Genomic DNA, 27,400 nt, shown 5'->3' on the forward strand with positions numbered 1-27,400 from the left:
CACTAGGCAGAGTCCTAGAATAAGCAAGAAGGCACAAGAATCTGGTTACAGAACATCATAGGACGTCAAAGATAAAATACGTCTATTTCACAATTTGGCCCAGGCTGGCCCTTCATCCAGAAAAAAATGCTAGTTGGTTCCTATTCTCAGAATAGGAGATACTATTAGTATCTGGATATTCTGGATACTATTAGTAATACTAAAATAAAAGCCGTGTCAAATGGAGTTAATACAGCAGTCATAGGTCAGACCTAGAAGCTAGCTACCCCACTAAGTACCATTCGTATACAAAAGTCAATGCAAGTTCCAAACAACTATCTAAAAATGAGTACAATGGAAACCATTTACTAGGAGCACTGTACTAATAAGCATCACTTTCTGAGCATCATCTTCTTTAACTGTCACAACAGTCCTATGTAATAGGTACTATTCTCATTCCTATCTTACAGATAAGGAAAGTAAAACATAACAGGCTAAGTTACTTGATTGAAATCACACGCAAAAATAAACGGCACACTCCAAAGATATACAAATGGCCAACAAGCATATGAAAAGATGTTCAACATCACTAATCATAAGGGTAATGCAAATCAAAAGCACTAGATATCACTTCACATCCATTAGAATGCCTACTATTAAAGAAAAAACAAACAAACAAACAAACAGAAAATGTGTTGAGGAGGACAGAGAGAAACTGGAACCCTTGCAACACTGCTGGTGGGAATGCAAAATAGTACGACCACTATGGATAAAGCAATGTGGTGGTTCTTCAAAAAATTAAAATTACTTTATGATCCAGCAATTTCACTTCTGGGTATATATCCAGAAGAACTGAAAGGTGGGTTGAAGAGGTATTTGTACAGTCATGTTCTAGTAAGCAGAATCCCCTAATATCTTTCCGGATCATTCTATCATAAGCTCCAAATTAATAAACCCCCATGTTCCATTATTCACTAATCTAAACCTATTTTTTCTTCATCCATTATATACCTACCATCATTTTAAACTGCTGATTGAAAAAAAAGTAAAACCAGCAAACATAATACAGAAAGGCTTCATACATTAACTCAGGACTTCAACATATTATTTCACCTTTAAGTAAGATTACTACTCAGTTACATCATTTACTAAACCTCTGATTCAAATCCAAACAACTCAAGTAACGCCTTTCAGTTTCAACTATACAAACTTACACCCTACCCAGCCCCCAACCCAAAATAAAAGACCTAGCAACCCATTGTCTCTCTCTCCATGAGGTTGCTTGATTTTCATAGTTGTGACTAAACAACCATTTTATTCTTCTAAAACCATAATTCAGAAAGATCCTGCAATGCACAATCTAAACTCCCCAGAAAGACACAGAATAAACTCCTATGTTTTTAAAATTTTTAAATGCTAAAACAGACTTCAAAGACAGACCTATTCTATTAAATTAGTATTAAGCATCTTTTTCTTCAAGAATTAAGCTGTCAAATTTCTCTAAAAACTAAAGTTGGTTTAATATTCAAGATACAAAGGCATCTTGGGCTTCCCTGGTGGCAGTGGTTGAGAGTCCGCCTGCCGATGCAGGGGACACAGGTTCGTGCCCCGGTCCAGGAAGATCCCACATGCTGCGGAGCGGCTAGGCCTGTGAGCCATGGCCGCTGAGCCTGCGCGTCCGGAGCCTGTGCTCCGCTACAGGAGAGGCCACAACAGTGAGAGGCCCACGTACCGCAAAAAAAAAAAATAATAATAAAAGTAAAAAGATACAAAGGCATCTTTCAACTTATATTTAGCAGCCTACGAGTTTTATTTTTTAATTTATTTATTTTTGGCTGCATTGGGTCTTCGTTGCTGAGCGTGGGCTTTCTCTAGTTGCGGCAAGCAGGGGCTACTCTTCGTTGCAGTGTGCAGGCTTCTCATTGCGGTGGCTTCTCTTGTTGTGGAACACGAGCTCTAGGCACACGGGCTTCAGTAGTTGTGGCTCGTGGGCTCTAGAGCGCAGGCTCAGTAGTTGTGGCACACGGGCTTAGTTACTCTGCGGCATGTGGGATCTTCCCAGACCAGGACTCAAACCCCTGTCTCCTGCATTGGCAAGCGGATTCTTAACCACTGTGCCAACAGGGAAGTCCCTTAACCCTTTTTTCTTAACAGCTAAGCTTAAATTCTTCTGCAGCGTCGCTGATTTCACAGTTAGAGCTGAGGGTTCACATACAGATAAGAAAAGAACACTTTGATGAAGCATTCCAATAACTAACTGGAATGCAAAATCCTAGAATATAGCCATCTAGGAGCTCAAAAGTGAAAAGAGCAAGTATGCGAAAGGAATCTATGTAGACCACATGCCTTACTGATGCATTCTTGTGGCTCTGAAAGCTCATCATTTTGATCGCATACATTTCAAGCCTCAATCAGACCTCAAAGACTATAGTATACAAATGTCCCACAGTGCAACCAGAGTTGTCAACACTCCCAGGAAACCATTTAGAAGCAAGATTCTTTTTAAATTAAAGCAGGAAAAAAGTAAATGATCAGTTTGCCTTAAAAATGAGTACCACAAACCTTTCTCAATTATAAGTGTAGTTATCTGTATCTTAGTATAGGTTTTATCATTGCTGCAATGCATTCTTACTACATTTAAAATAGCTGCACAGAAGTTGAGACACAGATGTAGAGAACAAACGTATGGACACCAAGGGGTGAAAACCATGGTGGGGTGGAGATGGGGGTGTGCTGAACTGGGCGACTGGGATTGACATATATACACTGATGTGTATAAAATTGATGACTAATAAGAACCTGCAGTATAAAAGAACAAACAAAAACAACTAATACTAAACTTTCTTTAGGTTATTTGTATGGAAATATGTTAATATAAATGTTTCAGACATTACATGAAATTTCTAAAAATCTTATATGTTCTGGTATAATGCTATAAGTCATAATTCCAGTTATTACTTTAAAATGTATATCTCAGAAATAACTAAATTTCCTTGTCAATTGCATTATTATGAACTTTCATCAAATCTTTAACTGTGGTCATTTTTAAGTCTCTTGTCATTTACAGAGTTCTGGGTGTACTCTGATGCTTTTGCAAAAATGTTCCTATAAAAGAGTTTCATCTTCAAGGAATTCATGGAAAAGACTGACAAGAACAGGTTTCTGGTAACTGACTATACTGCTGAACTGAATGAATAAGCATTTTCAGATCTCTAATGGAAAACTGATGAATTCATAAAAGTGCTAACAAAAGATCAAGATGAAAAAAAATTAATTACATGGGACTGAGTGAACTGATGAGGATGATTATAATTTTTGTGACTTTGTTTGAATAAAAAAAAAAAATCCCCCAAGGACTCAGGCAAAAAATACACAAATCAATTTTCACTGCAAAGTAAAGGAGCTGTTACAAAGGACGATTACTGGACTGAATGTCAATATTATGACATTATGAGTGTGTTTCGTGTTTGGTAACTGCAATCATTGTTGCTTTTGTTGTGGTCATCCACTTACAATGCTTGGTGTCAGTTTATTTATCTCTTGTAAAAATAAAATACAGTGTGTGTATGTGGAAAATATATATATAAACATTGCCAATGTTGTACCTCTTCTCATGGAAATTAATAAAAATATTAAATGTGGGTTTCCCTGGTGGCGCAGTGGTTGAGTCCGCCTGCTGATGCAGGGGACACGGGTTCGTGCCCCGGTGCAGGAAGACCCCACATACCGCGGAGCCACTGGGCCCGTGAGCCATGGCCGCTGAGCCTGCGCGTCCGGAGCCTGTGCTCCACAATGGGAGAGGCCACAACAGTGAGAGGCCCACGTACCACAAAAAAAAAAAAAAAAAATTAAATGTGAAAAAAAATGAAATAAAATAAAATAGCTGCAAACTTCATTAAATAAATATGCAGCAATTAATTGCGGAAAAGAAAAAAGAGTATCACAAACCAAGTTTCACCAGAAAAATACACTTACTGGTTTTGATTTAAAATGCTTTACTTGCTCTCTAACCCCTGCTCCGGCACCACCACCAATACACGCACTCGGCTCTGGGTCACCCCTTACTTGTCTCCCTTCAAGCAGAATCCAGCTACCATTCTGTGAGGACACTCAAGCAGCCCTATGGAGTGGTCTAAGAGGAACTGAGGCCGCCTGCCAACAGTTAGTACCAACCTGCCAGCCATCCGTGTGGCTGACAGGGTCTTCATGCTCCGGCCGGGTCTTCGTGCTACAGCCAGGTGTCAGGCCTGTGCCTCTGAGGTGGGAGAGCCGAGTTCAGGACACTGGTCCACGAGAGACTTCCCGGCTCCACATAATATCAAACAGCAAAAGCTCTCCAAGAGATCTCCATCTCAGAGCTAAGACCCAGCTCCACTCAATAACCAGCAAGCTCCAGTGCTGGACACCCTATGCCAAACAACTAGCAAGACAGAAACAAAACCCCACCCACTGGCAGAGAGGCTGTCTAAAATCATAATAACGTCACAGACACCCCAAAACACACCACTGGATGTGGTCCTGCCCACCAGAAAGACAAGATCCAGCCTCATCCACCAGAATGCAAGAACCAGTCCCCTCCACCAGGAGGTCTACACAACCCACTGAACCAACCTTAGCCACTGGGGGCAGACACCAAAAAAAACACAGGAACTACGAACCTGCAGCCTGTGAAAAGGAAACCCCCAAACACAGTCAGTTAAGCAAAATGAGAAGACAGAGGAACACACAGCAGATAAAGAAGAAAAGTAAAAACGCACCAGACCTAGCAAATGAAAAGGAAATAGGCAGTCTACCTGAAAAAGAATTCAGAGTAATGATAGTAAAGATGATCCAAAATCTTGGAAATGGAAAGGAGAAAATATAAAAAACGTTTAACAAGGACCTAGAAGAACTAGAGAGCAAACAAACACTGATGAACAACACAATAAATGAAATTAAAACTTCTCTAGGGGCTTCCCTGGTGGCGCAGTGGTTGAGAGTCCGCCTGCCGATGCAGGGGACACGGGTTCGTGCCCCGGTCCAGGAAGATCCCACATGCCACGGAGCGGCTGGGCCCGTGAGCCATGGCCGCTGAGCCTGCGTGTCCGGAGCCTGTGCTCTGCAATGGGAGAGGCCACAACAGTGAGAGGCCCGCGTATAGCAAAAAAAAAAAAAAAAAAAAAAAAATCTCTAGAAAGAATCAATAGCAGAATAACTGAGACAGAAGAATGGATAAGTGACCTGGAAGATAAAATAGTGGAAATAACTACTGCAGAGCAGAATACAGAAATAAGAATGAAAAGAATTGAGTAGAGTCTCAGGGACCTCTGGGACAACAATAAATGCACCAACATTTGAATTATAAGGGTCCGAGAAGAAGAAGAGAAAAAGAAAGAGACTGAGAAAACATTTAATTTGAAGAGATTATAGTTGAAAAATTCCCTAATATGGGGAAAAAAATAGTCAATCAAGTCCAGGAAGCACAGAGAGTCCCAAACAGGATAAACCCAAGGGGAAACACTCCAAGACACATATTAATCAAACTATCAAAAACTAAATACAAACAAAAAATATTAAAAGTAGCAAGGGAAGGGCTTCCCTGGTGGCGCAGTGGTTGAGAGTCCGCCTGCCGATGCAGGGGACACGGGTTCGTGCCCCGGTCCGGGAAGATCCCACATGCCGCGGAGCAGCTGGGCCCGTGAGCCATGGTTGCTGAGCCTGTGCGTCCGGAGCCTGTGCTCCGCAACGGGAGAGGCCACAACAGTGAGAGGCCCGTGTACCGCAAAAAAAAAAAAAGAAAGAAAGAAAAAAAAAGCAGCAAGGGAAAAACATCAAATAACATGGGAATCCCCATATGGTTAACAACTGATCTTTCAGCAGAAACTCTGCAAGCCAGAAGGGAGTGGCAAGACATATTAAAAGTGATGAAATGGAAAAACCTACAACCAACATTACTCTACCCAGCAGGATCTCATTCAGATTCAACAGAAAACTTAAAACCTTTATTGACAAGCAAAAGCTAAGAGAATTCAACACCACCACACCAGCTTTACAACAAATGCTAAAGGAACTGCTCTAGGTAGGAAACACAAGAGAAGGAAAAGACCTACAATAACAAACCCAAAACAATTAAGAAAATGGTAATAGGAACACACATATCAATAACTACCTTAAATGTAAATGGATTAAATGCTCCAACCAAAAGACACTGACTGGCTGAATGGATACAAAAAAAGACCCATATATATGATGTCTACAAGAGACCAACTTCAGACCTAGGGACACATACAGACTGAAAGTGAGGGGATGGAAAACGATATTCCACACAAATGGAAATCAAAATAAAGCTGGAGTAGCAAATCTCGTATCAGACAAAATAGACTTTAAAATAAAGACTATTACGAGAGACAAAGAAGGACACTTTGGGATCAATTCAAGAAAGGATCAATTCAAGAAGAAGGTATAACAATTGTAAACACTTATGAATCCAATATAAGAGCATCTCAATACATAAGGCAAATGCTAACAGCCATAAAAGGGGATATTGACAGTAACACAATTAATAGTAGGGGAATTAAACACCCCACTTTCACCAATGGACAGATCATCCAAAATGAAAATAAATAAGGAAACACAAACTTTAAATGATACATTAAAAAAAGATAGACCTAATTGATATTTATAGGACATTCCATCCAAAAACAACAGAATACACTTTCTTCTCAAGTGCTCATGGTACATTCTCCAGGATAGATCATATCTTGGGTCACAAATCAAGCCTTGGTAAATTTAAGAAAATTGAAATCGTATCAAGTGTCTTTTCCGACCACAACGCTATAAGACTAGATATCAATTACAGGAAAAAATCTGTAAAAAATACAAATACATGGAGGCTAAACAATACACTACTAAATAACCAACAGATCACTGAAGAAATCAAAGGGGAAATCAAAAGGTACCTAGAAACAAATGATAATGAAAGCACAATGACCCAAAACCCATAGGATGCAGCAAAAGCAGTTCTAAGAGTAAAGTTTATAGCAATACAATCCTACCTCAAGAAAACAAGAAACATCTCAAATAAACAACCTAACCTTACACCTAAAGCAATTAGAGAAAGAAGAACAAAAAAACGCCAAAGTTAGGCGAAGGAAAGAAATCATAAAGATCAGATCAGAAATAAATGAAAAAACAAATGATGGAAACAATAGCAAAGATCAATAAAACTAAAGCTGGTTCTTTGAGAAGATAAACTAATCATAAACCATTAGCCAGACTCACCAAGAAAAAAAGGGAGAAGACTCAAATCACTAGAATTAGAAATAAAAAAGGAGAAGTAACAACTGACACTGCAGAAATACAAAGGATCATGAGAGTTTAATACAAGCAACTATATGCCAATAAAATGTACAACCTGGAAGGAATGGACAAATTCTTAGAAAAGCACAACCTTCCGAGACTGAACCAGGAAAAACAGAAAATATAAACAGACAAATCACAAGCACTGAAATTGAAACTGATTAAAATTCTTCCAACAAACAAAAGCCCAGGACAAGATGGCTTCACAGGCGAATTCTATCAAACATTTAGAGAAGAGCTAACACCTATCCTTCTCAAACTCTTCCAAAATATAGCAGAGGGAGGAACACTCCCAAACTCATTCTACGAGGCCACCATCACCCTGATACCAAAACCAGACAAAGATGTCACAAAGAAAGAAAACTACAGGCCAATATCACTGATGAAAATAGATGCAGAAATCCTCAACAAAATACTAGCAAACGGAATCCAGTAGCACATGAAAAGGCTCACACACCATGATCAAGTGGGGTTTATCCCAGGAGTGCAAGGATTCTTCAATATATGCAAATCAATCAATGCAATACTCCATATTAACAAATTGAAGTAGAAAAACCATATGATCATCTCAAAAGATGCAGAAAAAGCTTTTGGCAAAATTCAACACCCATTTATGATAAAAACCCTCCAGAAAGTAGGCATAGAGGGAATTTACCTCAACATAATAAAGGCCATATATGACAAACCCACAGCCAACATTGTTCTCAGTGGTGAAAAACTGAAACCATTTCCTGTAAGATCAGGAACCAGACAAGGTTGTCCAGTCTCACCACTATTATTCAACATAGTTTTGGAAGTTTTAGCCACAGCAATCTGAGAAGAAAAAGAAATAAAAGGAATCCAAATCAGAAAAGAAGATGTAAAGCTGTCACTGTTTGCAGATGACATGATACTATACATAGAGAATCCTAAAGATGCTACCAGAAAACTACTAGAGCCAATCAATGAATTTGGTAAAGGAGCAGGATACAAAATTAATGCCCAGAAATCTCTTGCATTCCTATACACTAATGATAAAAATCTGAAAGAGAAATTAAGGAAACACTCCCATTTACCACTGCAACGAAAAGAATAAAATACCTAGGAATACAGCTACCTAAGGAGACAAAAGACCTGTATGCAGAAAATTATAAGACACTGATGAAAGAAATTAAAGAGGATACAAACAGATGGAGAGATAGACCATGTTCTTGGACTGGAAGGATCAACATTCTGAAAATGACTATACTACACAAAGTAATCTATAGATTCAATGCAATCCCTATCAAACTACCAATGGCATTTTTCACAGAACTAGAACAAAAAAGTGCACAATTTGTATGGAAACACAAAAGACCACGAATAGCCAAAGCAATCTTGAGGAAAAAACAGAGCTGGAGGAATCAGGCTTCCTGACTGCAGACTATACTACAAAGCTACAGTAATCAGGACAGTATGGTACTGGCACAAAAACAGAAATATGGATCAATGGAATAGGATAGAAAGCCCAGAGATAAACGCACGAACATACGGTCACCTTATCTTTGATAAAGGAGGCAAGGATATACAATGGAGAAAAGACAGCCTCTTCAATAAGTGGTGCTGGGCAAACTGGACAGCTACATGTAAAAGAATGAAATTAGAACATTCCCTCACACCATACACAAAAATAAACTCAAAATGGATTAAAGACCTAAATGTAAGGCCAGACACTATCAAACTCTTAGAGGAAAACATAGGCAGAACACTCTATGACATAAATCACAGCAAGATCCTTTTTGACCCACCGCCTAGAAAAATGGAAAAAAATAGACAAATGGAACCTAATGAAACTTAAAAGTTTTTGCACAGCAAAGGAAACCATAAACGGGATGCAAGGCAACCCTCAGAATGGCAGGAAATATTTGCAAATGAAGGAACTGACAGAGGATTAATCTCCAAAATTTATAAGCAGCTCGTGCAGCTCAATATCAAAAAAAACAAACAACCCAATCCAAAAATGGGCAGAAGACCTAAATAGACATTTCTCCAAAGAAGATATACAGATATCCAACAAACACATGAAAGGATGCTCAACATCACTAATCATTAGAGAAATGAAAATCAAAACTACAGTGAGGTATCACCTCATACCAATCAGAATGCCCATCAAAAAATCGACAAACAATACATGCTGGAGAGGGTGTGGAGAAAAGGGAATCCTCTTGCACTGCTGGTGGGAATGTAAACTGATACAGCCACTATAGGGAACAGTATGGAGGTTCCTTAAAAAAACTAATAATAGAACTACCATGCGACCCAGCAATCCTACTACTGGGCATATACCCTGAGTAAACCATAATTCAAAAAGAGTCATGTACCACAATGTTCATTACAGCACTGTTTACAATAGCCAGGACTTGGAAGCAACTTAAGTGTCCATCGACAGATGAATGGATAAAGAAGATGTGGCACATATATACAATGGAGTATTACTCAGCCATAGAAAGAAATGAAATTGAGTTATTTGTAGTGAGGTGGATGGACCTAGAGACTGTCATACAGAGTGAAGTAAGTCAGAAAGAGAAAAAAAAATACCGTATGCTAACACATATATATGGAAATCTAAAAAAAAACAAAATGGTTCTGAAGAACCTAGGGGCATGACAGGAATAAAGACACAGACATAGAGTATGGACTTGAGGACACAGGGAGGGGGAAGGGTAAGCTGGGATGAAGTGAGAGAGTGGCATGGACATATATACACTACCAAATGTAAAATAGATAGCTACTGGGAAGCAGCCACATAGCAGATTGAGATCAGCTCGGTGCTTTGTGACCACCTCGAGGGGTGGGATAGGGAGGGTGGGAGGGAGACGCAAGAGGAAGGAGATATGGGGATATAAGTATATGTATAGCTGATTCACTTTGTTATAAAGCAGAAACTAACACACCATTGTAAAGCAATTATACTCCAATAAAGATGTTAAAAATAAATAAAGAAAAGAAAACGCTTTACTTGATTTGAAACAAAAACTTTTCATTAAGGGCTCTAAGACTCACTTCTTTTCAAAATCATCTCATTTAAATGTTTATAGCATAATGTCACATGAAAAAGATCACAAAACAAAATATATGAAAGATAAAAAATATATATATATATATATATATGAAAGGATTCTATACAATTACTGTATTTCCCTTAGTTATCTTCCAAAAATAGGCCACTGCCTTTATTCAACGTCCTTACAACATCTAGCAGGAATCTCTCTCTCTGCTACTTCAACTTGAACAAAGTTCGGTAAGCAGGTATCCTAACATTTACTAAACAGCTTAGGGGTCACAGAGGATCATTTTATATTTACGCATATATGTCACATGTATGTCTGCTGTAGGTAGAATATATATACTGCATACATGCGTAGAATATGTATGCATAAAATACACACTCATACATATGCATAAAGTCTGAAAGGTGTAAATCCAAAACAAGCAGTGATTACCTCTGGATGATATGAGATCTATAATTTAAATTTTCTACCTTGTTATATATCTTTTCTAACTTGTCTCCAACAAAGAAAGTTAAAATTTTTATTTTTATATTCCACTGTACTGGTGTCAACAGCAGAACTCTTTCCTTATATGGTATAGTTTTCATGTTCCACCAAGAAAGAATAATTTTCAGGTTCTCTGCCATTTTTCTAAAATTGCCAACATTTCCAGGTACTCTGGTAAACTTGTTCTAAACAAAAGGATGTTAAACAGGTGCTAATTGCACATATAACAACTTTTAGGTATCGCAAATCAAATTCCTCAAAGATTTACCTTCATCGTACATCTCTTCTATTAAATAGGCCTCTGCTCGGTCTTTCAGAGCGTTCACATTGTCAGGTTCCATCTGTAAAACTTCCGAACACACTCGAATAGCTTCAACAGGCTTCTCATCCTAAAAGTAAGTGTGAGAAAAGAATTTATAGTTGTTTTCCACAATGTCAAGTTTTTACAATTCTGGGAGTGAGTCAACAGTTACCTTCGAAAAGCAGTGGCAAATCCTTTCTTTTGAACGAATTGTATACTCAGAAACACTTGGCTCTGTTTTCATGACAGATTCATATTTGCTGGTCGCATCTGTGTATCTGTTAAATGAGCAAATCATGATGAGTAAAAAATGAAATTCTATTTCCAGAGCTAAAGAAACGACCCTCTATTCTTCACTATATGTTACTTAAATCAATTGACCTGAATGAGCACATCCCTTCAAAGACTGCTTCTACCTTATTAATCTACAGTAGCAAGGAAGGTTCTCTCTGCAATTAAGAGTTGGGAGATAACACACATGACCACAGAAAATGTATCTGGATAAATCAAAGCATACCTGTGAGTACCCATCAAACCAAATGATGAATTCTCTACAGAAAAGTGCTCATGATTTTGAAACTGAGGAAAACACTTTGTTAAAGTCCGACTATACAAGGCTTATACTTTCAGCAAAACAGAGATCAGGTTTTCTTTCTTAGTTACTACACACTTTGATGAAATAACAGCGCCCATTACATGTTATTTTATATAACAAATATCAATATTCAAATCTAAGTACATTGTAATTCCTTGCAGAAGAAACCTGCTTTTTATTTTTTTTGGAGATTTCAACAGTTTTCTACTCACTTAGTTGTGTGTGTATATGTATGTGTGTGTGAGTATACGTAGTTTTATATAGTTTTATCACATGTGTAGATTCGTGTAACCATCACCACAATGAAGATACAGCTCTACTCCACCTCTGTAAGGTTCCTTCATGCCATCCCTTTATAGTTACACATCATCCTGCTCCCTAACCCTCAGCAATTTCTCATCTGTTTACCACCTCTATAATTTTATTTCATGAATGCTATATAAATGTAATCATACAGTAGGTAACCTTTTTTTTTTAATTTTATTTATTTTTGGCTGCATTGGGTCTTTGTTGCCACACGTGGACTTTTCTCTAGCTGTGGCGAGCGGGGGCTATTCTTCATTGCGGTGTGCGGGCTTCTCATTGCAGTGGCTTCTCTTGTTGAGGAGCATGGGCTCTAGGCGCACGGGCTTCAGTAGTTGTGGCACGCGGGCTCAGTAGTTGTGGCGCACAGGCTTAGTTACTCCGCGGACAAGAAACCTGCTTAAATTCCCAACATTACTAGCTTTCTAAGAACAATAAAAGCTATTTCAGCATTTTTTTAAACCGGTGGAAAGTACTAGTCATGTTATGCATTGTTACTCTCCTCATTAATGGCAAACTGTTGGGTTGGCCAAAAGGTTCGTTCAGTTTTTTCCATAGATGGCTCTAGTAGCACTTAGTTGTCTTTAACTTCATTTGAAACAATTATGTTAGACTGTATGTGACAGCTGTCATATCAGTGTGCATTTAAAAAAAGATCAAAATTGGTGGGCTTCCCTGGTGGCGCAGTGGTTGAGAGTCCGCCTGCCGATGCAGGGGATACGGGTTCGTGCCCTGGTCCGGCAATATCCCACATGCCGCGGAGCAGCTGGGCCCCGCGAGCCATGGCCACTGAGCCTGCGCGTCCGGAGCCTGTGCTCCGCAACGGGAGAGGCCACAACAGTGAGAGGCCCGCGTACCGCCAAAAAAAAAAAAAAAATTGGTGAATTTTTGTGTAGCCATTTTAATGTTGAAGATGGAAGAAAAAAAGCAACATTTGCAGCATATTATGCTTTATTATTTCAAGAAAGGTAAAAATGCAACTGAAATGCACAAAAAGTTTTGTGCAGTGTATGGAGAAGGTGCTGTGACCGACTGAACATGTCAAAAGTGGTTTGCGAAGTTTCATGCTGGAGATTTCTCATTGGATGATGCTCCACGGTCGGGTAGACCAGTTGAAGTTGACAGCGATCAAATAGAAACAAAAACTGAGAGCAGTCAACATTATACCATGCGGGAGATAGCCAACATACTCAAAATATCCAAATCAAATGTTGAAAATCGTTTGCACCAGCTTGGTTATATGAATCACTTTGATGTTTCGGTTCCACGTAAGTTAAGCGAAAAAAACCTTCTTGACCATATTTCCACATGCAATTCTCAACTGAAACGTAATGAAAACGTTCCATTTTTAAAACAAATTGTGACGGGCGATGAAAAGTGGATACTGTACAGTAATGTGGAACGGAAGAGATCGTGGGGCAAGCGAAATGCATCACCACCAACTACACCAAAGGCCCGTCTTCATCCAAAGAAGATGATGTTGTGTATACGGTGGGATTGGAAGGGAGTCCTCTATTATGAGCTCCTTCTGGAAAACCAAACGATTAATTCCAACAAGTACTGCTCCCAATTAGACCAACTGAAAGCAGCACTCCACGAAAAGCATCCAGAATTAATCAACAGAAAACACATAATCTTCCATCAGGATAACACAAGACCGCATATGTTTCTTTGATGACCAGGCAAAAACTGTTACAGCTTGGCTGGGAAGTCCTGATTCATCCACCATATTCACCAGACATTGCACCTTCAGATTTTCATTTATTCCGGTCTTTACAAAATTCTGTTAACAGAAAAAATTTCAATTTCCTGGAAGACTGTAAAAGGCACCTGGAACAGTTCTTTGCTCAAAAAGATAAAAAGGTTTTGGTAGATGGAATTATGACGTTGCCTGAAAAATGGCAGAAGGTAGTGGAAAAAAAGGGTGAATACGTTGTTCAATAACGTTCTTGGTGAAAATGAAAAATGTGTCTTTTATTTTTAGTTAAAAAACCGAAGGCACTTTTTGGCCCACCCAACGCAAGCTGCATTTACATGCCATTGTGGCACATTATTCCCAAAGTGCTGCAATCTTCAAATTTAAATGCCACTGTATTAAAATATAGGTTTAAATACAAAACTTAAAGCAAAAGCTAGACATCAATGTCAAAATCCTAGTTGGGATACTGTTCTATAGATTTCCAAGATGGTACAATTGTAGGAAATTATACAGAGTATGCGAGACCTCGCTCTATTTCTTAAAACTATGTGTGAAACTACAATTAGAAATTAAAAGTTCAATTAGAAAATAATGCACTTCACTTTAAAAAAACAAAAAAAGGTAGCTTCTGGAAAGGTGGAGTAGATGTACCTTCCCCAATTCCTCTACCTAGATACCTGTGTAAATATCCTGGACATTGTATGTCCTTTTTTTTAATATGAAAAGACTAAGAAAGGGGGAGACAAGAAAATTATGATCCCACCCCCACCAATATCAGCAGGTCAACTGGAGAGCCTAGACTTCTTCCCTGGTGAGCCTGTAATGAGGTGTGTCCACACCCAAGCAAGGTGGTGTCGGAGAATGCCACGTTGGGAGCCAGAACTTTCATCCATGGCCAGAACTGAGTCCCCAAAACTCTTACCCACACCAAGCAGTAGTGACAATCCCACACCTCGAATAGCAATGAAGGCCAAGTGGGAAACTTCTACCTCAATCTGGCAGTTAACGAGGTTGTGCCTACCCCCCAGGCCCTCATGCTTTGCTGGAACAATGTCAGGAAAAGCCACCCAAAACAGAAGATTTAAATAAAATACAGTATCTTATAAAATGAACATATCCAGGTTTCAATTAAAAACTAATCATCAGGGCTTCCCTGGTGGCGCAGTGGTTGGGGGTCCACCTGCCGATGCAGGGGACACGGGTTCGTACCCCAGTCTGGGAAGATCCCACGTGCCACGGAGTGGCTGGGCCCGTGAGCCATGGCCGCTGAGCCTGCACATCTGGAGCCTGTGCTCCGCAATGGGAGAGGCCACAACAATGAGAGGCCCGTGTACCGCAAAAAAACAAACTAATCATCATACCAAGAAACAGGAAGATCTCAAACCAACACCAAGAGGACAGAGATGTTAAAGCAGCCATGAAAAAAGCAGCAATTAACAAACATGCTTAAAGCAAATGAAAAAATAGAATGCCTCAGCAAAGAAATGGAAAGTCTCAGCAAAGAAATAGAAGATATGAACATTCCAAATAGAATTTTTAGAACTGAAAAGTATAAAAACTGAAATAAATTGCTCACCACATGTGCTCAAGAGCAGAATGTAGGGGACAGAGAAAAGAATCAGTGAATTGGAAGAATAGAAATTACCAAATCTGAACAACAGAGAAAATGAACTGAAAAAGAAAAATAAACAGAGCCTCAGGGACTGTAGGGCTAAAACAAAAACTCTAACATTTATGTTAATTAGAGTCTAAGAAGGAAAATAGAGAGAGGGCAGGGCTGAAAAAGTATTCCCAGAAATAATGGCTGGAAACTTCCCAAAATTTGACAAGAGACATAAACCTACATATTCTAGAAGCTAAGGATACGCCAAACAGGATAAACACAAAGAAATCCATGCTGAGATATATCATAATTAAACTTCTGAAAACTAAAGACAAGGAAATAATCTGAAAAGCAGTCAGAGGAAAATAACTCCTTATCTTTAGGGAAAAAACAATTAGAATGACAATGGATTTCTCATCAGGAACCATGGAAGCCAGAAAGAAATGGCACAATATTTTTCAGCTGCTGTAACAAAAGAACTGTTAACCCAGAATCCTGTACTGAGAGGAAATGTCTGCATACTCTGTATACATCGCTATCACTCTAGATGTATATTACCTTTTAATAATCAATTTATGTGCCTGTCTCCCACACTAAACTACCAGCGTCTTAAGACCAAACACTACTATTCATATTCATTTCTGCACCCCCCAGTACATAGTCAGTTCCTGATACAGGAAAAATTCAGTGAATAGTTGGTGAAATATAAAATAAATCTGCTGGTAAGAATATTATGCAGGGACTTCCCTGGGGGCACAGTGGTAAGAATCCGTCTGCCAGGACACGGGTTTGAGCCCTGGTTCTGGAAGATCCCACATGCCGCGGAGCAACTAAGCCTGCGTGCCACAACTACTGAGGCCGCGCACCTGGAGCCTGTGCTCTCAACAAAAGAAGCCACCGCAATGAGAAGCCCGTGCACCACAACCCCGCTGGCTGCAGCTAGAGAAAGCCCACACGCATCAATGAAGACCCAACACAGCTGAAAATAAACAAATAAACAAACTGTAAATAAACAAATTTAAAAAAGAATACTATGTAGTTACCATTATTTATATTCTGCCTTATTCAAAAAGTGTACAATTGTAGTTTTGCTAAGGCTCAATGCCATCTAAGATACTCCACCCTCAACGGCAAGAAGTAAGAGCAAGCAGTTCAGTTGTTCTTTTGTGGCCGCAACCAGACATATGAGGGAAGGTGAGATCCTCTACACAAGCACAGTCTTACCTGCCTTCTTTGATGAGCTCTTCAGCTGACTTAATCAGCTTATTAAGTTTCTTGACTTGTTTATAGTGTGCAAAACACCTTTTATGATCCTGGTCAAGTTTAAGACATTCACGAACTTCACTGTTCATGGATTAAAAAAAGGAAAATACTCCAAGTAAAAATAATCAATAAATGGTTTTTCATACTAAATATAGAAATCACAACAAAAGGTATTTTTTGTCTGTAACAATTAAAATATACTGACAATAATTTATCATACACTGTTATATACGACATTGTATGATGCACACACATTTATTAATTCTAGTTCAAATGACTTAAGTAGAGATATATAACAAACACTATTTTGCTTCTGCAAATGTAATACCCTCCTATTTATTATTTCATGAAGTATGAAAAGAACTAATGTGGAAGCAGAATAACTTAAGAGATAACACAAAATTATAGATATATAAAAAAGCCTTAACCATAATTTTATTAAAGTTAAAAAGAAAATGGGAGTATTCTCTTACTGCAAACAATAAAAAGATGAGGAGATGTGTATGTTACTAGAACTGACCTGAGAGAGAGTTCATGGTCTCCTAGCTCATAGTACAGTGTGCTGATTTTATAAAATGCCTCAGTATTATCATTCTTCAATTTTGATGCAGCTTTTAAGTCACTTATCGCTTTCCTAGGTTCCCCTTCTTTTATAAAACATTCAGCTCGAAGTTCCCGTAATTCTGCATCCCAAACACAAACCTTGAGAAACAAAAGAACTAGACTTAAAGAAACAGTAAATTATGCACATTCATACTTGCACCTATTTTATCTACATATTTATCAACATAAAACATCCTCAATTAATGTGATGACTCCTATATTGTAAGTAATATTAAAAAGTCTAATACAATTTAGATGTGACAAAAATAATGAGATGTGACAAAATAATTTCTCCAAAGATGTCTTAAATAAATTCCAATGGGGTAAGGGATATATGTGCTAACAAGGTCCTTTTCCTACCCCTTTCAGTTATATAATTCTAAAACACTGAAAGTAAGAAAACATGGTATTTACTATTAGAAGGTGGTTCCCAGTGAAGTATATTTGATTTTTTTATATAAATTTATTTATTTTATTTAATTTTTAATTTTTGGCCGTGTTGGGTCTTCGTTGCTGCACATGGGCTTTTCTCCAGTTGCGGCGAGTGGGACCACTCTTTGCTGCGTTGTGCGGGCTTCTCATTGCGGTGGCCTCTCCTCTCCTATTGCAAAGCAAGGGCTCTAGGCACGTGGGCTTCAGTAGTTGTGATACGCGGGCTCTAGAGTGCAGGCTCAGCAGTTGCGCACGGGCTCAGCTGCTCTGCAGCATGTGGGATCTTCCCAGACCAGGGCTCGAACCCGTGTCCCCTGCATGGGCAGGTGGATTCTTAACCACTGTGCCACCAGGGAAGCCCTACTGTATTTGATTTTGAAGAGAATATTTTCTAACTGGATTTTTGTAGTTAACAATTCTAATTTCTAGTCTCAAAAAATAAAATCTAGGCTCTAAATTCACAAAATATTTTTATTCTACCAGTAACTATATTAAATGATCTTTTACAAAATGTTACTCTTTGAAATTAAATCCGCATATCACAAAAATAAAGAGAAAAACAATGTGAGAAGGCTGAAGCTTCACTGTTTCCATTTTATCAAAAAGTTGACAACGTGTAGTACACCACTAGTATTCTTCAAAATGTAAACCCAAATGCTCACCAATAAGACCTGTGTAAGTGTCTTTATATATTTCTTAGAGCTGTATTAAAGTCATGTCAACTTTTCACAGAGTAAGATATCAAAATCAACATTGTATATAAACTAAATACAACAAGCTAGGTCAAGATGGATAATCTCATTACTGGAAGGTGAAAATCATAAATTTATATTTCCTTGATAAAGCATTAACAAAATAATTTAGTAAACCGTGAATTCCACTAGACATCACACAATTTCCTCTATAAAACTATCAAAAAGTGGCCATTCTACATACATCGAGTTTATTGCCAAGATTAACTACACAAAGTGCTATGAAAATGATAAATAAATATGAATTACGACTGCTTCCATTTGAATATTATTTTAGACTTCCTTTACATCCTTTGTCATTAAGTCCTTGCTGAGGCACACTTAGATTTCCCTATCTAGAACCCTCTGGATCCTATCAACTCTTCATCTGCCTTCTTCCCTAGAAACTTCTCACTCTAAACACTCACCTTTCCTCCCAAACATCATTTTTCCTTTTTCTTCAACCAACTCTTTCATCTTTTACCCCATTAACTAACCCCTAGAGTTTTCTTGCCCTGCCCCACCAAAATGCAAAATCAAACAGAAAACAGCAAAGCAGGCAATGTACAAAAATATGCAACTCCCACTCCATAGCACCTTCAGTATATTTACTGAAAATTTCAGTCCCAAATTTTGTTCTGTATAAACACCATCTTTCAATTAGGAGCTGAAAACCCCAGGGTCAATCTGATTTTATGCTATCTAGGTTTTTTGTGGTATATAATATGTCAAAGTATATACACATACCTTATAGTAAAAAGCAGTAAGTGTTAGGCATGTCAGCTGCAAGAGCAAAAAACAACTTACCTCTAAAACCTTATCAAGGAAGGTTATAGCAGCAATATAATCTGAGCTTTCAAAAGCATCAAGTGCTTGTGAACGCAAATGCTGCATTTCATCAGATTTGATAAGTTGGGACTGGGCTTCTTTTTCTTCATTTTCACTTGGATTTGATTTGAGCTATAACAATAATAAGAAATTAAACAGGGTTTTCAATCTCTTGAGTGTAACAACCATAATATACAATGATCTGACCCTTCCAAACACTCAAGTTCATCGGGGGAAAGGGGTAAGGAGACACTGGCACAACTGGCTTCTCCAATGACTCATCCCCTGGTGCTGATCACTGTGGGAAGCAGCAGCAGAGGCATCCTTATTCCCACCAATATGGTGCACGAGAGCAAGCAGTGGAGCTAGAGTCAAAACAGCTGGGTCGCCAAAACTTCCCAGGAAGCAAATATATTTAGGAATGTGAAAAGGTAGAGAAGAATGAAGAAAAGCACCTTTCTCACTTTCTTACATATAGCTCTGCAGAAAAACTTGAGTTTTATGTGTTTTGCCTTCTAATTATATTTCTTAAGTATTTATTTTTAAGTATAAAATAATTGTATCACAATAATGAAGAGCATAGGGAAACTGAAGGAGAGGGCAGTTTTTTAGAGGTTATAAGATAAAAAAGATTTGATACCAGAGGGTTTGAGGTATAATAAGAAAGGAAGACTTTACAGGGAAAAATAAGAGAGTAATATCTTATTTAAAAGGCTTATGACATGATTTTAGGAGGTTCACACATTGACTCTTTTATTAAACATCTTTATCAAGGTATACTTTATATACCATAAAATTCACTCATTTTGACTGTGCAATTTCATGATTTTTAATAAACTTACAAAGTATGCAACCATTATCACAGTTTTAGACCATTTCTGCCACCTCAATAAAATCCCTTGTGTCTGCTTACAGTTGTTCATTCCTGCCCCCAGGTTGGCCTCATATGCACAGTCAACTCTTAACAATTTCTTCCTCCAGATGGAAAAATCTTAAGCCTAACGGCACAGAAAAATTGGGTGCCTACATTAAAAAGCTGCTGATTTTGGGCTTCCCTGGTGGCGCAGTGGTTGAGAGCCCACCTGCCAATGCAGGGGACACGGGTTCGTGCCCCGGTCCGGGAAGATCTCACATGCCGCAGAGCGGCTAGGCCCGTGAGCCATGGCCGATGGGCCTGCGTGTCCAGAGCCTGTGCTCTGCAACGGGAGAGGCCACAACAGTGAGAGGCCCGTGTACCGCAAAAAAAAAAATAAATAAAATAAATAAAAAGCTACTGATTTTTTGGAAAGATTTTTCTTTAAGATTAGTTTCTATGTGATAATTCCTGAAATCTAATATTCCTACTAAGATGGGAATTGTAGTTAATGGGCTCCCGTTTTGGGTGAAGTACAGACACCAGTAGGTTATTTCTAGAAATACCTCCCCTTCGGTTGACCGATCACACTGCTTCCCCTTCAGTGGACTCATGTTTTAAAAACACCCCCAGTAGCTACCTGGTAGAAGAGAATACCCCGAATGAGAAAACTTAGGAATATTAGTTCTTGGTGAAGGGACTGTATTTCTCCATTTTGTTTTTTGGATATTTTAGGTATTCTTTTCTGTCTGTTTAATCTTTGGCTTTTGAAGGAATGGCTAGGACTCCAAGCATTCATAGGTCACTGGGAAATGGCAACCTTAGCTCACTATGGAGGAGGATTTTCCCTGCATGATTGAATTTACAAGTTGAAGGAAGCTACTTTGGGCTATGGAATACCTGTCTTTGCTTTAGCATCCTCGGGGTAGTCTTGAATATTTTTAATAAACCACGCTGGAAGGAGTATAAGTGTATATGTGCTGTCACTTTGCTCTGGGTAAAAGTAGATGTTTAGTGATAACTTGTTTCCACGATGATGATGATGATGACGATGATGATGACGACGACGACAATGTGTCAGGTATCCAGCATTATAATTCAACATCTGTATACACTACGAAGTGATCACTCCCACAAGTCTAGTTACCATTCATCATTATACAGCTGACCCCCTTCACCCATTATACCCAACTCCCAACCCCCGTCCCCTCCAGTAACCACTAATCTAGTCTCTGCAACTATGAATAAATTTCATTTTGTTTGTTCATTTGTTTGTCTTTTTAGATTCCACATTGAGTGAAATCATACAGTATTTGTCTTTCTCCATCTGATTTATTTTACTTAGCCTAATACTCTCAAGATCCATCCATATTGTCACAAATGGAAGGATTTCTTTTTTTATAGCTGAATAGTATTCCACTGCATATACATACTACATCTTATTTTTTTTTATTTTTTATTTTTTTGCAGTACACAGGCCTCTCACTGTTGTGGCCCCTCCCGTTGTGGAGCACAGGCTCCGGACACGCAGGCTCAGTGGCCATGGCTCATGGGCCCAGCCGCTCCGTGGCATGTGGGATCTTCCCAGACCAGGGCACAAACCCGTGTCCCCTGCATCGGCAGGCAAACTCTCAACCACTGCGCCACCAGGGAAGCCCCTACATCTTATTTGTTCATCCATCAATGGACACTTAGGTTGTTTCCATACCTTGGCTATTGTAAATAATGCTGCAGTGGACATAGAGGGGGGCATATATATTGGTAAGTTGTTTCCTATATGTACACTACTGCCCCCTTTTGGACAGAATGTATTAGAGACTGCGTCTTCTGGATGGAATTTGCATCTTTTCTCTCCCAAACTTTTACAGTCTATTCTCTTCAACACAATCTTTCTTGTAGGAAGGTGAGGGAGGGGAAGGCCCTGAACCTCGAGGGTGAGAATGGAGGGCTCAGCCTCACTCCATGGTCAAATAATGGGAATGGGAAAGAAGGAGTGAGCTCTGGTCATCTGGGCTTCCTTGGGGTTGGGAGGGAAAAGGAGAAGAGGGGGAGATTCTTCCAGGGAGGTAAGAAAGGAGTCTGAGGAACAAACTAAGGGCATATAACTCAGGAGAGTTTCAAAGAGGGTTAAGTGAGATGAAGCTTTTCACTCTTATCCCAAGGTTGCTGACTCCTCCCAACTGCCCTCTCATGTTCTGGGATACTTACCCGTGGAGAGTGAACCCTACTGATATTTCCCTCCCTCCTTTTGTCATGTTTCTTGATATCCCTTCTTTTTTTTGGTGCTTTACATTTCTGACTCTTTCAGCCAAACCTCTATCTGTAACAGTACTTTATTTCTTATTAACCACAGTCACTATCTTTTGGAGAAAAAATCATAATAATGAACATAGATGCAAAAATCGTCCACAAAATGCTAGCAAACTGATTCCAGCAACACACTGAAAGGCTCATACACCATGATCAAGTGAGGTTTATTCCAGGGATGCAAGGAGTTTTCAACATCTGCAAATCAACACAATATACCACACTGACAAGTTAAAGAATAAAAACTATATGATCATCTCAATAGATACAGAAAAGACTTGATAAAATTCAACATCCACTTGTGATTAAAAAAACTCTTCAGAAAGTGGGCATAGAGGGAACATACCTCAACATAATAAAGGTCACACATGACAAACCCACAGCCAACATCACACGCAATGGTGAAAAGCTGAAAGCGTTTCCTCTCAGATCAGGAACAAGACAAGGATGTCCACTCTCACCACTTTTATTCAAGTCCTAGCCACAGCAATCAGAGAAGAAAAACAAATAGAAGGAATCCAAAATGGAAAAGAAGTAGTAAAACTGTCACTGTGTGCAGACAACATGAGGCTATACATAGAAAATCCTACAGATGCTACCAGAAAACTACTAGAGCTCATCAATGAATTTGGTAAAGTTACTGGATACAAGATTAATATAAATAAATCTGTTGAATTTCTATATATTAGCAATGAAATATCAGAAACAGAAATTAAGGAAACAATCCCATTAACTATCGCATCAAAAAGAACAAAATATCTAGGAATAACCCTACCCAAAGAGGCAACAGACCTGTACTCTGAGAACTCTAAGATGTTAATGAAAGAAACTGAAGACGACATAGATGGAAATATACACCATGTTCTTGGACTGGAAGAATTAACATGGTTAAAACAACCATAGAACCCAAGGCAATCTACAGATTCAATGCAACCCCTATCAAATTACCAATGGCATTTTTCACAGAACTAGAACAAAATTTTTTTTATTTTGTATAGAAACACAAAAAACCTCGAATAACCAAAACAATCTTGAGAGAGAACGGAGCTGGAGGAATCACACTCCCTAACTTCAGACTATATTAAAAAACTACAGTAATTAAAACAGTGTGGTACTGGCACAAAAAACAGAAATATAGATCAATGGAACAAGATAGAAAGCCCAGAAATAAACCCATGCACTTATGGTCAATTAATCTACAACAAAGGAGACAAGAATATACAATGGAGAAAAGACAGCCTCTTCAATAAGTGGTGCTGGGAAAACTGGACAGCTACATGTAAAAGACTGAAATTAGAACATTCCCTAACTAACTAAATAACTAACTAAAGACTGAAATTAGAACATTCCCTAACTAAATACAAAAATAAACTCAAAATGAATTAAAGACCTAAATGTGAGACCAGATACTGTAAAACTCCTGGAGGAAAATGGAGGCAAAACACTCCTTGACATAAATTCCAGCAATACTTCTTGGATCCATCTCCCAGAGTAATGGTAATAAAAACAAAAATAAACAAAAGGAACTCAATTAAACTTAAAAGGTTTTGCACAGCAAAGGAAACCACAAATAAAATGAAAAGACAACCAGCAGACTGGAGGAAAATATTTGCAAATGATGCTACAGACAGGGTATTAATTTCTAAAATATACAAACAGTTCATACAGCTTAATATGAAAAAAACCAAACAACCCAATGAAAAATGGACAGAAGACCTAAACAGACATTTCTCCAAAGAAGACATACAGATGCTCAACAGGCACATGAAAGGATGCTCAACATCACTAATTATTAAAGAAATACAAACCAAAACTACAATTAGGTATCACTTCACACCAGTCAGAATGGTCAACATTAAGAAGCCTACAAATAATAAATGCTGGAGAGGGTGTGGAGAAAAAGGAATCCTCCTACAAAGTTGGTGGGGATGCAAATTGGTGCAGCCCACTATGAAGAACAGTATGGAGGTTCCTTAAAAAACTAAAAACAGAGTTATCACATGATCCTGCAATCCCACTCCTGGGCATATACCCAGAGAAAACTCTACTCGAAAAGATACATGCATCCAAATATCCACAGCAGCACTATTTATAATAGCCAAGAAATGGAAGCAACCTAAATGTCCCTCAGCAGAAGAATGGATAAAGAAGATGTGGTGTGGAGATACACACACACACAAAGAATACTACTCAGCCATTAAAAGGACTGAAATTGGGTCATTTGTAGAGACGTGGAAGGACCTAGAGACTGTCTTACAGAGTGAAGTTAAGTCAGAAAGAGAAAAATGAATATCATATATTAATGCATATATGTGGAATCTGAAATAATTGGTATAGACGATCTTATTTACAAAGCAGAAACAGAGACAAAGATATAGAGAACAAATGTATGGATACCAAGGGGGAAGAGGGGGTGAACTGGCAAATTGGGATTGACATATATACACTATTGATACTGTGTATAAAATAGGTAACTAGGGGACACCTTCAATATGGCGGAGGAGTAAGACGTAGAGATCACCTTCCTCCCCATAAATACATCAAAACTATACCTACATGTGGAACAACTCCTACAGAACACCTACTGAACACTGGCAGAAGACCTCAGACTTCCCAAAAGGCAAGAAACTCCCCACATACCTGGGTAGGGCAAAAGAAAAAAGAAAAAACAGAGACAAAAGAATAGGAACGAGACCTGAACCTCTGGGAGGGAGCTGTGGAGGAAAAGTTTCCACACACTAGGAAGACCCTTCAGTGGCGGAGACGGGAGGAGGGCGGGGGGAAGCTTCGGAGCTACGGAGGAGAGCACAGCAACAGGGGTGCAGAGGGGAAAGTGGAGAGATTCCCGCACAGAGGACTGGTGCCAACCAGCACTCACCAGCCTGAGAGGCTTGTCTGCTCACCTGCTGGGGCGGGCGGGGGCTGGGAGCTGAGGCTCGGGCTTCAGAGGTCAGATCCCAGAGAGAGGACTGGGGGTGGCTGCATGAACACAGCCTGAAGGGGGCTAGTGTGCCACAGCTAGCAGGCAGGGAGTCCAGGAAAAAGTCTGGACCTGCCTAACAGGCAAGAGACCACTGTTTCAGGGTGCACAAGGCGAGCAGATTCAGAGCACCACCTAAACGAGCTCCAGAGACGGGCGTGAGCTGCAGCTACCAGCACGGACCCCAGAGACAGGCATGAAATGCTAAGGCTGCTGCTGCCGCCACCAAGAAGCCTGTGTGAAGCACAGGTCACTGTCCACACCTCCCGTCTCGGTAGCCTGTGCGGCCCGCCACTGCCAGGGTCCCGTGATCCAGGGACAACTTCCCGGGGAGAACACATGGTGCGCCTCAGGCTGGTGCAACGTCACTCTGGCCTCTGTTGCTACAGGCTTGCCCCGCATTCCATATCCCTCCCTGCCCCCCTCGGCCTGAGTGAGCCAGAGCCCCTAATCAACCACTATTTTAACCCCATCCTGTCTGGGTGGGGAACAAACACCCTCAGGCGACCTACACGCAGAGGCGGGGCCAAATCCAAAGCTGAACCCTAGGAGCTGTGTCAACAAAGAAGAGAAAGGGAAATTTCTCCATGGAGCCTCAGGAGCAGTGGATTAAATCTCCACAATCAACTTGACGTACCCTGCACCTGTGGAATACCTGAATGAACAACAAATCATCCCAAAATTGAGGCGGTGGACTCTGGGAGCAACTGTAGACTAGGGGTTTCTTTCTGCATCTCTTTGGTTTCTGGTTTTATGTTTATCTTATTTAGTATTTAGAGCTTATTATCATTGGTAGATATGTTTATTGATTTGGTTGCTCTCTTTCTTTTTTTTAATATACATTTTTTTTCCCTTTTTCTCTTTTTGTGAGTGTGTATGGAGATGCTTCTTTGTGTGATTTTCTCTGTATAGCTTTGCTTTTGCCATCTGTCATAGGGTTCTGACTGCCCATTTTTAGTTGTTGTTGTTTGGGGTTTTTTTAGTATAGTTTTTAGCACTTGTTATCTTTGGTAGATTTGTTTGTTGGTTTCGTTGGTCACTTTTCTCTTTCTTTTTTTTATTACATTTTATGTTTTCATTTTTATTAATTTTTTTCTATTTTAATACCTTTATTTTATTTATTTTTTCTTTCTTCCTTTCTTCTTTTTTCTCCCTTTTCTTCTGAGCCGTGTGGCTGACAGGGTCTTGGTGCTCTGGCCAGGTGTCAGGCGTGAGCCTCTGAGGTGGGAGAGCTGAGTTCAAGACACTGGTCCCCAGGAGACGTCCCAACCCCACGTAACACCAAACAGCGAAAGCTCTACCAGAGATCTCCGTCTCAACGCTAAAACCCAGCTCCACTCAACGACCAGCAAGCTCCAGTGCTGGACACCCTATGCCGAACAACTAGCAAGACAGGAACACAAGCCAACCATTAACAGAGAGGCTGCCTAAAATCATAAGTTCACAGACACCCCAAAACACACCACTGGATATGGTCCTGGCTCACCAGAAAGACAAGATCCAGCCTCATCCACCAGAACACAGGCACCACTCTCTTCCACCAGAAAGCCTACACAACCCACTGAACCAACCTTACCCACTGGGAGCAAAAACCAAATACAACAGGAACTACAAACCTGCAGCCTGCAAAAAGGAAACCCCAAACACACTGTTAAACAAAATGAGCAGACAGAGAAATACACAGCAGATGAAGGAACAGGGTAAAAACCCACCGGACCAAACAAATGAAGAGGAAATAGGCAGTCTACCTGAAAAAGAATTCAGAGTAATGACAGTAAAGATAATTCAAAATCTTGGAAATAGAAAGGAGAAAATACAAGAAATGTTTAACAAGGACCTAGAAGAACTAAAGATCAAACAAACAATGAAGAACAACACAATAAATGAAACTAAAAATTCTCTAGAAGGAATCAACAGAATAACTGAGGCTGAAGAATGGATGAGTGACCTGGAAGATAAAATAGTGGAAATAACTACCACAGAGCAGAATAAAGAAAAAAGAATGAAAAGAATTGAGGACAGACTCAGAGACCTCTGGGACAAGAGAAACACACCAACATTCCAATTATA

The 27,400-nt window shown here is 39.4% G+C and overlaps 1 protein-coding gene across 2 annotated transcripts in view; it reads right to left on the minus strand.

The window, feature by feature from the left end:
• DNAJC3 (DnaJ heat shock protein family (Hsp40) member C3) overlaps positions 1-27,400 on the minus strand; it is an 87,533-nt gene that overhangs the window by 18,919 nt on the left and 41,214 nt on the right. For both annotated transcript variants that reach the window (XM_027115973.1, XM_027115974.1), the window contains exons 5-9: positions 19,170-19,322; positions 17,117-17,298; positions 16,558-16,677; positions 11,306-11,411; positions 11,101-11,221 (exon numbers count right to left, since the gene is read on the minus strand). In XM_027115973.1, coding sequence (XP_026971774.1) covers positions 11,101-11,221; positions 11,306-11,411; positions 16,558-16,677; positions 17,117-17,298; positions 19,170-19,322 — 682 coding nt within the window. The remainder of the gene's footprint in view (positions 1-11,100; positions 11,222-11,305; positions 11,412-16,557; positions 16,678-17,116; positions 17,299-19,169; positions 19,323-27,400) is intronic.

This window comes from Aethalodelphis obliquidens, unplaced genomic scaffold (genome assembly GCF_003676395.1).
Source record: "Aethalodelphis obliquidens isolate GAN/ISIS:26980383/991018 unplaced genomic scaffold, ASM367639v1 scaffold15, whole genome shotgun sequence".
NCBI lineage: Eukaryota > Metazoa > Chordata > Mammalia > Artiodactyla > Delphinidae > Aethalodelphis > Aethalodelphis obliquidens.